The sequence below is a fragment of the Marmota flaviventris genome, chromosome 5 (genome assembly GCF_047511675.1).
Source record: "Marmota flaviventris isolate mMarFla1 chromosome 5, mMarFla1.hap1, whole genome shotgun sequence".
In the NCBI taxonomy this organism is placed as follows: domain Eukaryota; kingdom Metazoa; phylum Chordata; class Mammalia; order Rodentia; family Sciuridae; genus Marmota; species Marmota flaviventris.
Genome location: NC_092502.1, coordinates 113,703,007 through 113,716,631, shown reverse-complemented (window position 1 = coordinate 113,716,631; position 13,625 = coordinate 113,703,007). Strand labels below are relative to the sequence as shown.

General features: G+C 32.3%; 1 protein-coding gene across 7 annotated transcripts in view; it reads left to right on the top strand.

Moving 5' to 3' along the window:
* Srek1 (splicing regulatory glutamic acid and lysine rich protein 1) overlaps positions 1-12,741 on the top strand; it is a 34,773-nt gene extending 22,032 nt beyond the window's left edge. For 4 of the 7 annotated variants that reach the window (XM_071612546.1, XM_071612550.1, XM_071612551.1 and 1 more), the window contains 6 exons: positions 1,820-1,939; positions 2,048-2,134; positions 2,319-2,693; positions 5,838-5,933; positions 8,173-8,317; positions 9,500-12,741. In XM_071612546.1, the coding sequence (XP_071468647.1) occupies positions 1,820-1,939; positions 2,048-2,134; positions 2,319-2,693; positions 5,838-5,933; positions 8,173-8,317; positions 9,500-9,649 (973 nt within the window). In that variant the 3' untranslated portion in view covers positions 9,650-12,741. The remainder of the gene's footprint in view (positions 1-1,819; positions 1,940-2,047; positions 2,135-2,318; positions 2,694-5,837; positions 5,934-8,172; positions 8,318-9,499) is intronic. The other 3 variants (XM_071612547.1, XM_071612548.1, XM_027951623.2) reach the window with 3 other exon arrangements.
* The last annotated feature ends 884 nt before the right edge of the window (positions 12,742-13,625 follow it).

Here is a 13,625-nt window from a genome sequence, read left to right as displayed (position 1 = left end):
GTGATCAGTTCTTTATTATTAACTAAATTTATTAGGGCTACCCTTAATTTTTTAAAAGAAGTTTCCTTGCTTAATTATTGTTGAAAAACACTGCTTTGAGGAAACAAAAGAATTATTTATATTTTTAGCAAGGTTAACTAGAATAGTCTTAAGCTTTTTTATTGAGTACATAGAAACAATGTGAACATCTGTAAATGGACTAAGAATGCTCTAACTTTTAAATCTGCCTTAATACCTGCTACTTGACCTTCATGTCTCTTAGGTTTTTAGTGGTAAATACTTCAGCAAACTCAGAATTATCTTATTGTATTAAAAAAATGTTACAAAGACAGATGCATTTTTAAAAATTATTTTCTTTCCTCAAGTGCATTATCTTTACAGCTGTATAATAGATGAGCAGTTGAAAATTAGCTGTAAGAGCATGGTGAGGGTGGTGCATACCTATAATCCCAGCTACCTAGGAGGCTGAGGCAGGAGGATTGTGAGCTTGAGGCAGACTCAACATTTTTTGGCAAGACCACATCTCAAACACAAAATGGGCTGTGGAGGTAGCTTGGTAGTAGAGTACCACTGGGCTCAATCCCCAGTGCTGAGGGGAAAAAAATCCAAAACAATTGGACTAACTGAAAAATATATTAGTAAAGGAACTGGAGGTGTTTCTGGTTTTATAGCATGCCCCAAGCATGACCATTTAACTATATATTTCTCTTATAGATATTTGTGTATATTATGTACAGTGTACTTGTGGAAGTTCATTTGACCTCCTTGGAATAAATAAAGATTTAAAGTTTACATTTATGTTAAACTGTGTTATTTTTTATGATGGCTATAATAATACCAAGAATTGAGATAAGTGTTTAGTCTGTGCCAGAGACTGCAAGCCAGTTTTACATACATCATCTAATTAATCCTCATGATAGATAAATAGATGTGATTCTGATTCCACTTTATAGAAGAAGAAATGCAGAGTTAGAGAGGTTAGTGACTTGCTAGTGCTCGGCCAGCTAGTGTGTGGCAGAGTTGTGCTTTAGAGCCAGATTGTCAGACTCCAAAGCTGGTGAGTCTTATCACTTTGTTATTTTAAGTTGTGTGCATCTATTTTGTTGTATTTTAATAAATAGTGCCTGAATTAGCTCATTGTGGGAAAAAAAGTATTTGAAAATACAGTTATTTCAGTGGGGAAAGTGGGACTAATCAAAATTGAAGTAACAGGTATTTTTCCTTGGAAGAATTCCATTAATAAATGGTTCTTTTAATAGCTGTGGTCATAGTTTACAGCTTTAACACAGAGGCAACACAAATCTAATATTTTGATTTTATGTAGTTTTACCTCATGCAAAATGATTTTTGTTTTCCTGTCACATCCACTCTCCAGTTTGTTTCCTTATACATATTTTCTTAATGTTTATTATGATAAACAGTACACAACAGTTTCTAGAAGTGAACCATATAACCACTACTCCCCATCAAGGTGTCATAACCAGGTAACAGTCAAGTGAAAGACAGTTTTTGGTGTGAAAACTTGGACGATGGGAAAAATCTTCTTTGTTAATTTGTGGCATGGCATGTAATAATTTGTTGCAAAAGAAAGCCATACCGGAAAATATCAACTTGTGTTCTAGACAGTGAAATATCTGGTAAAGTTTCAAATAAGTAAACTCTTTCTGGTAATGTAACGAAAGCATTATATAAGAAAGAATTTTTAAAAGTTGATAAATACAGTTAAGATGGATTTTTAAATTCTCTTATTTTCAAAGACTTTTTTTAAAAAATGAAATTCTAAGAATAAGTTTTGATTTTTAATAATTTATTTCTTCAGGAGTAGATCCCATAACAGATCCCGTTCAAGACAGAAAGATAGACGTAGATCTAAGAGCCCACATAAAAAACGCTCTAAATCAAGGGAAAGACGGAAGTCAAGGAGTCGTTCACGTTCTCGGTGAGTTTTAGAAAATTAGGGATAATCTTTTCATTGGTTTTATTATTGGCTTTTCTGCTGTGGTTTAGGCTTTGATGAGAAATAAAACTCTTTTTCTGATTGTTTTAGTAATCTAGGATTAATATTGATTGCCACTGATTTGAATCTGATGGTCAGTATGACTCATGAGGTTTCCAAACTACTCAACTCAGCCTGGTAATCACTTCATTTTGCAGCTTCATGTACACTGGATTATATAGAAATGCATATATAATGTCTTGAGCCATTGTAAATTGTTTTATGTTGGTAATTGTTGAGGAAAGAGGGAGGGATGTCTTTTTTTGGGGGGGGGTAGAATTTTTTTAGTTATACATTTATTTATTTTTGCTTATTTTTCAAGGGACAAGAGAAAAGATACTCGAGAAAAGATCAAGGAAAAGGAAAGAGTGAAAGAGAAGGATAGAGAAAAGGAAAGGGAAAAAGAGAGAGAAAGGGAAAAAGAGCGTGAAAAAGAAAAGGAACGGGGGAAAAACAAAGACCGGGACAAAGACCGAGAAAAGGACCGGGAAAAGGACAAAGAAAAGGAAAAAGAGAGAGACAGAGAAAAAGAGCATGAAAAGGAGCGAGACAAAGAGAAAGAAAAGGACCAGGACAAAGAGAAAGAACGAGAAAAGGACAGATCCAAAGAAATAGATGAAAAAAGAAAGAAGGATAAAAAATCCCGAACACCACCCAGAAGTTATAATGCATCAAGAAGATCTCGTAGTTCCAGCAGGTTTGATAATGTCTAAATTTTTTGGTCAAGGGTTTACTGATAACAAATTAAAACATAAGTGTTTAACTGAGGGGGAAAGGTTATTGTATACAAGTAGAACCAGTACAGTAAGGGCAGAACGTTTTCTTGTAATTGGAAAGTAAATGTTTTCTCTGTGAATTGCCACAGTGTTGAGCCTGTGAGGAGGAAGAGATTATATTCTGCAAGATTATTTAGTTTTAGCTAAACTTTGAAGTATACTATTTTTAGCCCAGCTAATTATTATCAGTGTTGTTATTTTCTTAGAAGGTAGAATATCAGGGAAGGTATTAAGAAATAGAGGAGTTGGAGTTGTGCCTCAGTGGTAGAGCACTTGCCTAACACACATGAGGCACTGGATTCGATCCTCAGCACCACATAAAAATAAATCAAAATAAAGATATCATGTCCATCTACAATTTAAAAAATATTAAAAAAAAAAAAAGAAAAGAGAAAAGAAATAGAAGATTGACCTCTTAGGTGCCTTTCTTAAGAATGTCATGGGAAATTTTAATATGCAAAATGATTGTTAGTTCTTTCCATCATGTGAGTTAAGTTTTACCTCTCATGTTGAGTGCATGACATTTAAATTTGAATTCTTTATTTGTTAATTTTAAGGGTTAGTTTTTTTCCCCTTAGCACTGTCCAAAAAAAAAGTTCTCAATTTATAAATAAGTACACTGCCACCAGGCGGCAGCAGGTTGCCATAGAAACAGCTGCAAAATGAGAACCTTCCTCAAGGTTATTTAAACCCACATCCATTATTTTAAATAATACCGTAATTGTGAATAACTGGAAGTTTCTGATTTGTGTTAACCTATCTGTTAAATACATATATATATATATATATATTTTTTTTTTTAGCAAATTTTAAAGATGGTTTTCATAGAAAACAATTAGAGATTAAAGAATATTATTTCCTATTTTTAAAATGTTTTTGTAGTTTTGTCTTAATATTAGCCTTTGACTAATATTTAGAGATAATTGTAGGCATTTATTGGGTATGCTATGTATTATGTCTCACTTTTTTGTCTTTCTTTACTTAGTCCTTAGAGTAGGCTCATGAGAAAACTATTATCATTGTTGTAAAATATGAGGAACTGGGAAACTATAGGAAATTAGCCGTCTTCTGTGTTTTTTAGTATCTTTTAACTCTTTTCCTCCTTTGTAGAGATTGTTTTAGCATTTTATTGTGTGTGTGTGTGGGGGTGGTGGTACTGGGGTGGTATCCAGGAGTGCTTTACCACTCCTTTTTTAGTTTTTATTTTTTTAAACAGCACCTAAATTGCCTAGGCTGGCCTTGAATTTGTGATCCTCCTGCCTCACATTCATGAGTAGTTGGAATTACTCTATTGTGCTTGGCAAATTTGAGAATTCTGTAATTTATTACCTGCTTTTAAAATGTACCTGAGAACCATAAAGTTGAAAGCAATTGTATATGTATTAAAATGGGGATCAAAATGAAAAGAAATATTGTTACATTTCCAGCACATTGAACCAATTGTTAAAAGACTTTCGAATGTCTCCTAATCTGTATATATTTTTTTTTCCAGAAAAATTTGACTTTTAAAACTTTTAATGCTTTAAAGTTATTGTCAATAAAGATGAAACCAAGAAAAGAAAGAAGAGGGCTGAGGGTGTAATTCAGTGTTAGAGAGCTTGCCTAGCATGTGTGAGACCCTGGGCTTAATCCCTAGCACCTAAAGACATTTTTTAAAAAGGAAGAAGATATTTATTGAGTACCTACTATGTGTCAGAATCTATGAACTTTATAGGTATTATTCTATATCCTCATAGCAACTGTGTAAGGTGTGAGGTATTTGTTTTTATTTCTAGTTGAATAAAACCAGACTTGGACTGGGAATGGTGGCTCATGCCTATAATTCCTTAAGTGACTTGAAAAGCTGAGGCAGGAGGATTGCAAGTTCGAGGTCAGCCTCAGCAGCTTTTATTGAGACCCTGTCTTAAAATAAAAAAATAAAAGGCTGAGGATGTAGCTCAGTGGTAGAGCACCTCTTGGTTCAATCCCAGTACCAAAACAACAACAAAACCAATCAAACCAGACTTGGGTTGAATGATACTTAATGTTCTCAAAGCTCTTGAGCTTTTTTGGTTGTCTAAAATATCTGCCGTATGTACCACTAATAATGTAAGCATTAATTTTACAAATGAAAAATATAAGATGGTAAAGAGAAATTGAAATCCAGAGGATTGATTTATTTCATCTCTGTGGTTTCTGATTATCAATGCTCCTTAAGAAAGGGTATCATTAGATTCATTGACATTTAATAAATACATTTTTTTTTCCCTTGGATCATGGACATGGTGAAGTTCTTTGTTTCTAAGTGGATCACTCATAAAAAGTAATTTTATGTATACATCATTTACTAATATGTTAAGCAAAATAATTTTAATAATAAATACTTAATATGTGTATTTCTTAGTTGACCATATTTAAATCCCAGATTTTAACTATTTTTCCTATATTTAAGCAACCTGTGTACTCAGTTTTAAATTAATAAAACAGCAATAATAAATGGAGGTTGGAGAGGAAAAGCAATTTCTTTATAGTGATTTAAATACTTTTTTGGAGACATTCTAATGCTTGAGACTAATTGGTTTACATTTTGCAGACTAATTTATCCTTCAGTTCTTGAAGAACCTGTTATTTTGTTACAAAATAATCCACAGTGGGGCAGCAAGGAGCTAGATGCATGATAAAGAATCTAGTAGGCAAAATGTGTTTTAGATTCCGAGAAAGACATTTGAGAGACTGAACCATCAATATTTTTTCTATTCAAGAAATTATTGTTCAGATATACCACATGGTTATGGAGGCTCTCCATCGTTTCTGATATTAAATCTTAGGGGTAAAGTTTTTGTCCTCTATAAAATTTATGGCTCATAATTTGACTTACCCTAAAATTATGTGGTAGAACATGTTTATAAAGTATGTGAGTTTAAACTGGCCTTTAAAGGGGCTGAAGAGTAGTAAACTGTAATAAACAAAATGGCTTATGAGGACTACTACTCAATTGAGAGTTCAACCAAGGACCCTTTTGCTTTTGTATTTTTTAATTTCTCTTTATTTCAATTGTGTTTTAAAATGACATTTTTGGCTTTTAGGGAAAGGCGGAGGAGAAGGAGCAGGAGTTCTTCCAGATCACCAAGAACATCAAAAAACATAAAAAGGAAGTCTTCTAGGTCTCCATCCCCTAGGAGGTAGGTTGAAAACAAGTACCAAAACTAAAGAAAAGGAAGCGGGAAAATTTTTAAAAAGATTCATGTTTCTCTCTTTTTAATGTTTTTAAAATTTTATATTTTGAATGAGTAATACATTTGTATCCTTCAGAAATAAATGTAAAAATTTATGTGATGAGAAAACTTACTTTCTTCCATGTGCTCACCTATCTGTCACCATAAATAATGAAATAGTTTTTCTCTATGCCCTTCCAAGGATATGAAAATATATATTTTATTTTTCTCATATTAAGTAACAAATATACATTGTTGTACACTTGATTTTACTTCACTTAACTATTAGGAAGTTTTTCCATAAATTGGTCAGAGAGAATTCATTCCTTTTTATAATTGTATGGACTTAGATTTATATTCTAGTTCCTTGTTTTATTTTACCAGCCTACAGTAGAATGGTTTTTCTGAAATTTTCTTGTTTCATACTATGTAATGTTATAATGAACAACTTTGGACTTAATGTTGTTTAAAGGGTTCTGTTGTGTAGGAAGAATTTCCAGAAATGGTATCGGATGGGTTATGGGATATGTGATATATAGTTAAGTTTGTTGCTGTAAATTTATGAATAAATTTATAATCCTAAGTATTTTATTCTTGAAGTTATTGTTCCCTTGATTTTTAAGAATTAGGTTTAAAAATAAATACATATATGTTGCTGCTAATAATCTTTTTTTTTTTTTTTTACTTTTGAATATAGCTGAAGGGTTTTTGTTTTTTTTTTTCATATTGGGGTTTGAACCTAGGTGTGCTTAACTACTGAGCAACACCCCCAAGCTCTTTTTTTGCCTCAGCCTCCTGAGCCACTAGAATTATAGGCATGCACCACTGCATCCAGTTTATACCTGGAGTTTTAAAAGAAATTTTTAGGAGAAATACTTAGAAAATATTTCCCTCTACTCAGATTGTAAAGGAATTCACCCATGTTTATTTTTGTTTTTAAAAAATAAGTCTTTAGGGTTGGGGTTCTAGCTCAGTGGCAGAGTGCTTGCCTGTCATGTATTCAGTCCTTAGCACACATAAAAATAAATAAAATAAAGGCATTCTGTCCATCTACAACTACCAAAAAAAAGTATTTAATCCAGTTAAACTTATTTCTATTATGTGAAATGAGCCGTGGATCCAGTTTTATCACTTTCCAAGGTGATACTAATGCTAATGGTTACTTAGCCCTGCCCGGGAGCCACATCTAATTAGTTGCAGTTGGATACAATACCTCTATTTTATTTATTTTTATGTGGTGCTGAGGATCAAGCCCAGGGCCTTGAACATGCTATACTGCTGAGCCACAACCCCAGCCCCAACATCTTTATCTCTTGTTTTTTATTTCCTGCGTATTCAGGTATTGCTGTGAAAAGATTCATAAACAAACACTGTCTCTTAGTATTCTTGGGGTATTGCATCCAGGACCCCTTGTAGATCCCAAAATGCATGAATGCTGAACCCTAACATAAAATAGTATAGCATTTGCACGTAATCTGCACATCGTCTTGTAAACTATCTCTAAATTACTTATAGAATGTATACGTGTGTATATATAATATAGAATATAATATGTAAATAGTTGTTATACTGTATTTTTTAGGTAACAATGACAAGAAAATTCTGTAGGGGCCTGTGTGTAGATTAGTGGTAGAACACATGTCCCCAGCACCCCCCCCCCCAAAAAAAAAAGTCTAAATGTTAGTACAGATGCAGTTTTTTCTCCCTTTTTAGAAAAGTTTTTTTTGTAAATAATTTTGAGATTGGGTTTTGCTAAGTTGCCCAGGCTGGACTTGATCTTGTAATCCTTCTGATTGAGCATCCTGAGTTGCTGCCCCACATATTTTAAATCTGTGATGGGTTGAATTCATGGATAAGGAACTTATTGGTTCAAATGAGCTGACTGTATTTGGTTTTATTTTATCTTATTCCAGTAGATAAATAAATCCTGAATATTATTAGAGTAATATATTTGTAGTACCAAATTATGTTTTATGTAAACACTGGATGGCTGCTGCATAAATGATTAGTGTCTTTTTAAAAAACTCATTAGGGCAAGGGGTGGAATTGGTCAGGTTATAGAACCTATTTTTGTTACTTTATCATACCAACTTACTACAAGTTTATTTAAAATATATTATTTTCGATACCCTGTGTTAGATAAGGATAAAGAATATGGTATGTTTCTGATTTCTTAAAAGTTGACATTTTATGAATATTCTTACAGCAGAAATAAGAAAGATAAAAAGAGAGAAAAAGAAAGGGATCACATCAGTGAAAGGAGAGAGAGAGAGCGTTCAACTTCTACAAGAAAGAGTTCTAATGACAGAGATGGAAAGGAGAAGTTGGAGAAGAATAGTACTTCAGTTAAAGTAAGCAGTAGATAACAGTATTTGGCATTGAATAATTAATTGAGATTGTTCTTTATCAACTGAATGCTTCTTGAGGGCAACAGTTTTTACATTGTTGGCATTTTAAAATAGTTATTAAATTGGTAAATTTTTACATTAAATTTTGAAAACATGAGAGACAATTAAGATTTAAAATATTATGTTCCTTATTTTAGAGAATCAGAAAATGGCATATAATAAGAAAATGTTTAGAAAATCTGTGGGCATCAAATGTATTTGACACATTTATACTGTTAAAATTTCTGCCTGATGCCATTTTCCTCTGTTTTAGCAAATTTGACAAGAATGTCTTTAGTCATTGGCTTTGTAATAATATATTACAAATTAGGTTTGTTGAATTATGTAATGGAAAACCAAATTCCACCAAATAAGCTTTTTCTTGAACAAATATTTTAAGTGTTTGTGAATTATGTCAATTCCCTTGTCCATCCTCGTAAAGTATGTTTGTATTAGAAATTGAGTTCTGGGACTTTCATTATGTAATTTCCTACTGGTAGAGGGTTAGGATTGTCGTTGATAGTAATTATTGATCATTTACTGTGTGCCACTCTTGGATCTCATTTAATTTTCCTTTAAGCTAAGGATAAAATTTGACCGTGTGTGTGTGTGTGTGTGTGTGTGTGTGTATGTGTGTGTGTTTTGGTACCAGGGATTGAACTCAAGGGCACTTGACCACTGAGCCACATCCTCCAACCCTATTGCATTTTATTTAGAGACAGGGTCTCACTGAGTTGCTTAGCACCTTGCTTTTGCTAAGGCTAGCTTTGAACTCGCAGTCCTCCTGTCTCAGCCTTTGAATTGTTTTAAACAGTCTTTTCTAAGAGGAATATTTACTTCCTTTATTTTTGCTTCTGATGGCATTTTTGGAAGTTATTTCATGCTTTCAGCAGGTTGATCTCACTTTTTCAAGTCGTATCCACAGTATTTGTGCTTCTTTAGAATTTCTGTTCACCTGTTCTAACTTAGTTCCCATGTTTTATGAGAAATGCAGTGGTCAAATTGATACATTTTGCATGTTCTTTTTAATGAAAAAATAATGAAAGTAAATAATCCAGTTTTATTAATTCACTAAGATGTCATTTAACCATAGTAGTGGTAACTCTTGAGGGGAATAGTAAATGTTTACCTTTGTATTTATTGTAGGAGAAGGAGCACAATAAAGAACCAGATTCAACTGTCGGCAAAGAAGTAGATGATAAGGATGTACCAAGGACTGAGGAAAACAAAGTACAGCAAAATGGGAATTGTCAACCAAATGAAGAAAACCTCTCTACCAAAACAGAAGCAGTATAGGACAGACTTATGCACCTCTGCACTCAAAGGTGGAATAAAATCCAAAGCTTTTAATTCTCTCAACAAGATGTAAACAGGGAAGAAATCTAGCCGAATATGAAGTTAGAAGCTAACAGCTTTTCTAATTGTTAGGTGATGTTATGGACATCTTGTTACTGAGTAAGAAAATAAAGCATGGACATCATGAAAATACCAGATGTTACCCAAACCCCTCATCTTCTAAAAACTGTGTTTCCATGGTGGCTGACACACTTGTCATGTGATTGTTAGTGTTTGCCAAGAACCGTTGCAAATAAATTGAACATCATTGATCCAAATTTATACTTTCCCTAGAGACTGGAGGTAAACATTGGAGGCTCTTAAAAAAAAAAAAATGCTAGTTACTGAATTTTGTATTGTTTTACTTTTTTTAAAAAAAAAATTCGATATATACAGTTTGATGATGTGCTTGAAATTGGTGCAAATATATACACACCGTTGTAAGTGCAAAGTATGTAAGAAGTTTTAACATTTATTTCACATGATTTACAGTGATTGTGTTAAATTCTCACTATTGTGTTTTCTTTTGCTCACTGTTTAGAACAGCAGTTTTTCTTGAAAATAGTTTTACAATTAAAATTGCTTAAATAAGTGGATTAAAAAACAACTGACAATGCATGCTACTGTTCTCTTTCAAAAGGAAGAGCAACTGTGTTGAATACTAATACTAATGTATTAGTATTCAGTGTTTAGAATCATTGGGTCTACCCACAAACAAAGTAAGCATTTCTTTTTGAACTTTCTTGACATTTCCAAGTTTTATTATGAATAATATTGCAGTGTGTCTTGTCAGCTGTAGGTGGTAAGAATGCCCTCATAAAAAGGAAACTGGGTTTTCAAAATGGGCTACGGGAGCACAAGCTGAAGCTTTAGTGCCTTCTACAATGTGGTATACTGTTTTCTAGAATTTTATATGTGCTAGTCATTCTCAATTCATATGGAATCTAGGTATTCACACCATAGAGAAGTATGCAAGTGATATGTCAGAAGAGCTTAACTTAGTTCACTTCATATGAAAGGAAATCCTGTTTTCAAGACCGACTTTAGAGTTTAAAACAACAGTGCAGTTTTGGGACCATCAGTTTTATATATAACTGTGATAACTAAAAATGAAACATGCTCTATTTTCCTCAAATCAAAGGAAACCATTTAGTTGACTACATTGGATGGCCTTAATTTTTACCTCTCAATCATTTTCCCATAAACAATGTGCAGAAATTATACATAAAGGGAGGACAGGGAATATATGGGAGGTTATTTGTTTTGTTTAAGACTATGTTTACTTGAGTTTAAGATACAGGTCATCCATCATTCACTTTTTACAGAAAGTATACAAGTAGTAAAATGACAACATATCTAATATTTTCCCCCAAAACTAGTGGTTTCTGAACTCTTTTCATTATTGTTATATTTCCAAAAGTACTTTTAATTAGCATTTTATTAAAAATCAAGTATAATTATTTTAATGCAATCTAATACAATCAAATTACTCAGTTGCCTTACCTCATGGGACAAGTTACTTTTTATAGATTTAAAAAGCTGAGTAGCATGTTAGTTACTTGGTTTCAACTTGAGTCTTCTTTTTAAATGTTAATACTGTTGAAACTTAAGTATTTGATGGAGAATGGAAAGAGTTGTTCTTTTTGCAAGTTATGAAGCCTGGTTTGATTTTGAAGCTGCTTAATCATCTTCATGTGTTCAGAATTACTGTGGTGTTTTTTTTTTTTCCTCCTTTTTTGTCACTGTGTACATTAAAATTTTGGAAAATGCTTTACTATGTAAAGTATAGGTGGTCATTGTAATCATTCAACCACGTAAGGTTGGCTGGTAAACAGCTTATTCTGATACAAGAATGCTTGGGTGCATATGGAAAGATTGTGAAGGAGTGTGTGTCTTGCATCAACAGCTGTCTTATTTATGATATGTAAGTAGAATAGAGCAAATGTTGTTTGAATCTGTTATTTTTAGTACCATTTCTCTAATAAAGCTAAGTATTTTAGAGGAAAGTAGTTGTTTATACATTTCAAAATAAGATCTTAGTTTTCATCCTGTTCTTGATTTAGTTAGCACAGAGATTGTTTTGACTTGGCGAGTGTATGTTTGTGTGGTATCTGTCTACAAATTAGTCATTTCAAGTTTAAATATTTTCTTGTACTCTGGACTCTTTAAGTGTTTTTTTCATATTGGAAATTAATATTTAATTTTATTCCTACCACTAATTTTATTGCTGAGGATATTTATTCAGCTGTAAAGTAATATTAATTTTGAGTGATTTTTTTTTCAAAAACTGAGAATCAGGCTGGGGTTGTAGCTCAGTGGCAGAGTAGATGTGTGAGTCACTGGGTTCGATCCTCAGCACCACATAACAATAAACAAATAAAAAAAAGGCATGTTGTCCATCTACAACTACAAAAAAAATTCTTTTAAAAAGCTGAGAATCTAGGAATGTAAGATTTGACATTTTTTTACATGGAAGCAAAGCCTACTAGGGTCTAGATGTGTGTGTGTGTGGGGGTATGTATATGTGTGTGTGAGACAGAGAGATGAGTTTTCTTTTTGTTCACTTAAGAGTTGACATGTTTCCATTTGTTTATTATTTTCTTTAAGGGTACTGTGTTTTTTCCTTTAAAATTATTTTTTTCATCTCCTCGGTAGATGTCAGGAAAACTTGAGGTAAGGCCAAGAAGGCAGCCCTTTTACACTTCATATCTTCTGTGATTCTTTTTAAGCTTGATTACAGAGAAGGCACTCTGTTTTTCTTAAATCATACTTCTTTTTCAGCAGTGCTTGTTGAACTGTAACAAAAGATGGTCCTTCATAACTGACTAGCCAGACAGTTTCACGTGCAAAAACTTGTAAATCCTTAACTTACACAGTTGTCTTCTTAGCTTCTATTTTCCATCTAATCTAATTAGCTTATAATCAAGTCATCTTGTGACTTTGCCCACGTTTAGAATTCTTCTTTTGAAGAAATACCTACCTTGATCTTCACTGTTAGAAGCTTAAATTTTGACATGCTCACTTAACAATAAAGCTGGTATTTATAACCAAAAGATTATTTTGTCAAGAAAATAATTTGATATAAATCATTTTCAGGATCCTCAGTCATTTCTATGTGTGTGTATGTTACTATCTTTATTTTAAAAGTTGAGAAAACAAAAAACTGATTCAAATCTCACACTGAAGAGATTGTTCAAATTTTAAGGATTTTAAGTATAGTAATAGGCTTTTAAAACAAATTTTTTTGATCTGTACTGTATTATAAGTGCAGATTATTTTCATTTAACTTTAGTTGAATTAGCAATTAAAATCAAGTCTTTTTGGAGGGATGCATTGAATTGAATAACAACATTTCAGTAATGTCATTTCTTATATTTTCATGGTAAAAGATAGTATTTGATTTTAATTGAGTGGGTTATTGAGGTTGAACCGTTCCTACAAAGTAAAAGTACAGTGATCATGTGCTCTTTGTGTTTAAATATTTTTTTTTATTTTTACTTCCTACATGTTTAGTATTCTCATGTTCATTTACTGATGTCATAGTCACTTTGAATTATTTTCATAATTCAAAAGTTAGTGCTTTTAAGGGCTAACTTATTTCTGGAAGCAGGAGTCTAGTATAAATATAATAAAATAATCTTTTAAAAATAAAACTGACTTTCCTACTTCATCTTGGGTTTATGGGTGAAATTTTTGTTGTTTTTTAGGATACTTTTATTGGTGATTTTTGCATGAAGAGAGTGATATTTTAGAAATAAAAGCTAAAGCTGTTTATGGTATTTGGTCCATATTTGATCAGGTTAGCTACAGTACCTAATGTGGATCTTTTCATTCCAGTTTAACCCATTTTTTCCAATCATCTTTGATGTGGAATGACTAACTATAAAACCATAAATGAAGCAACAAGTATATCACTTATAGTAACTTTGAAATAATT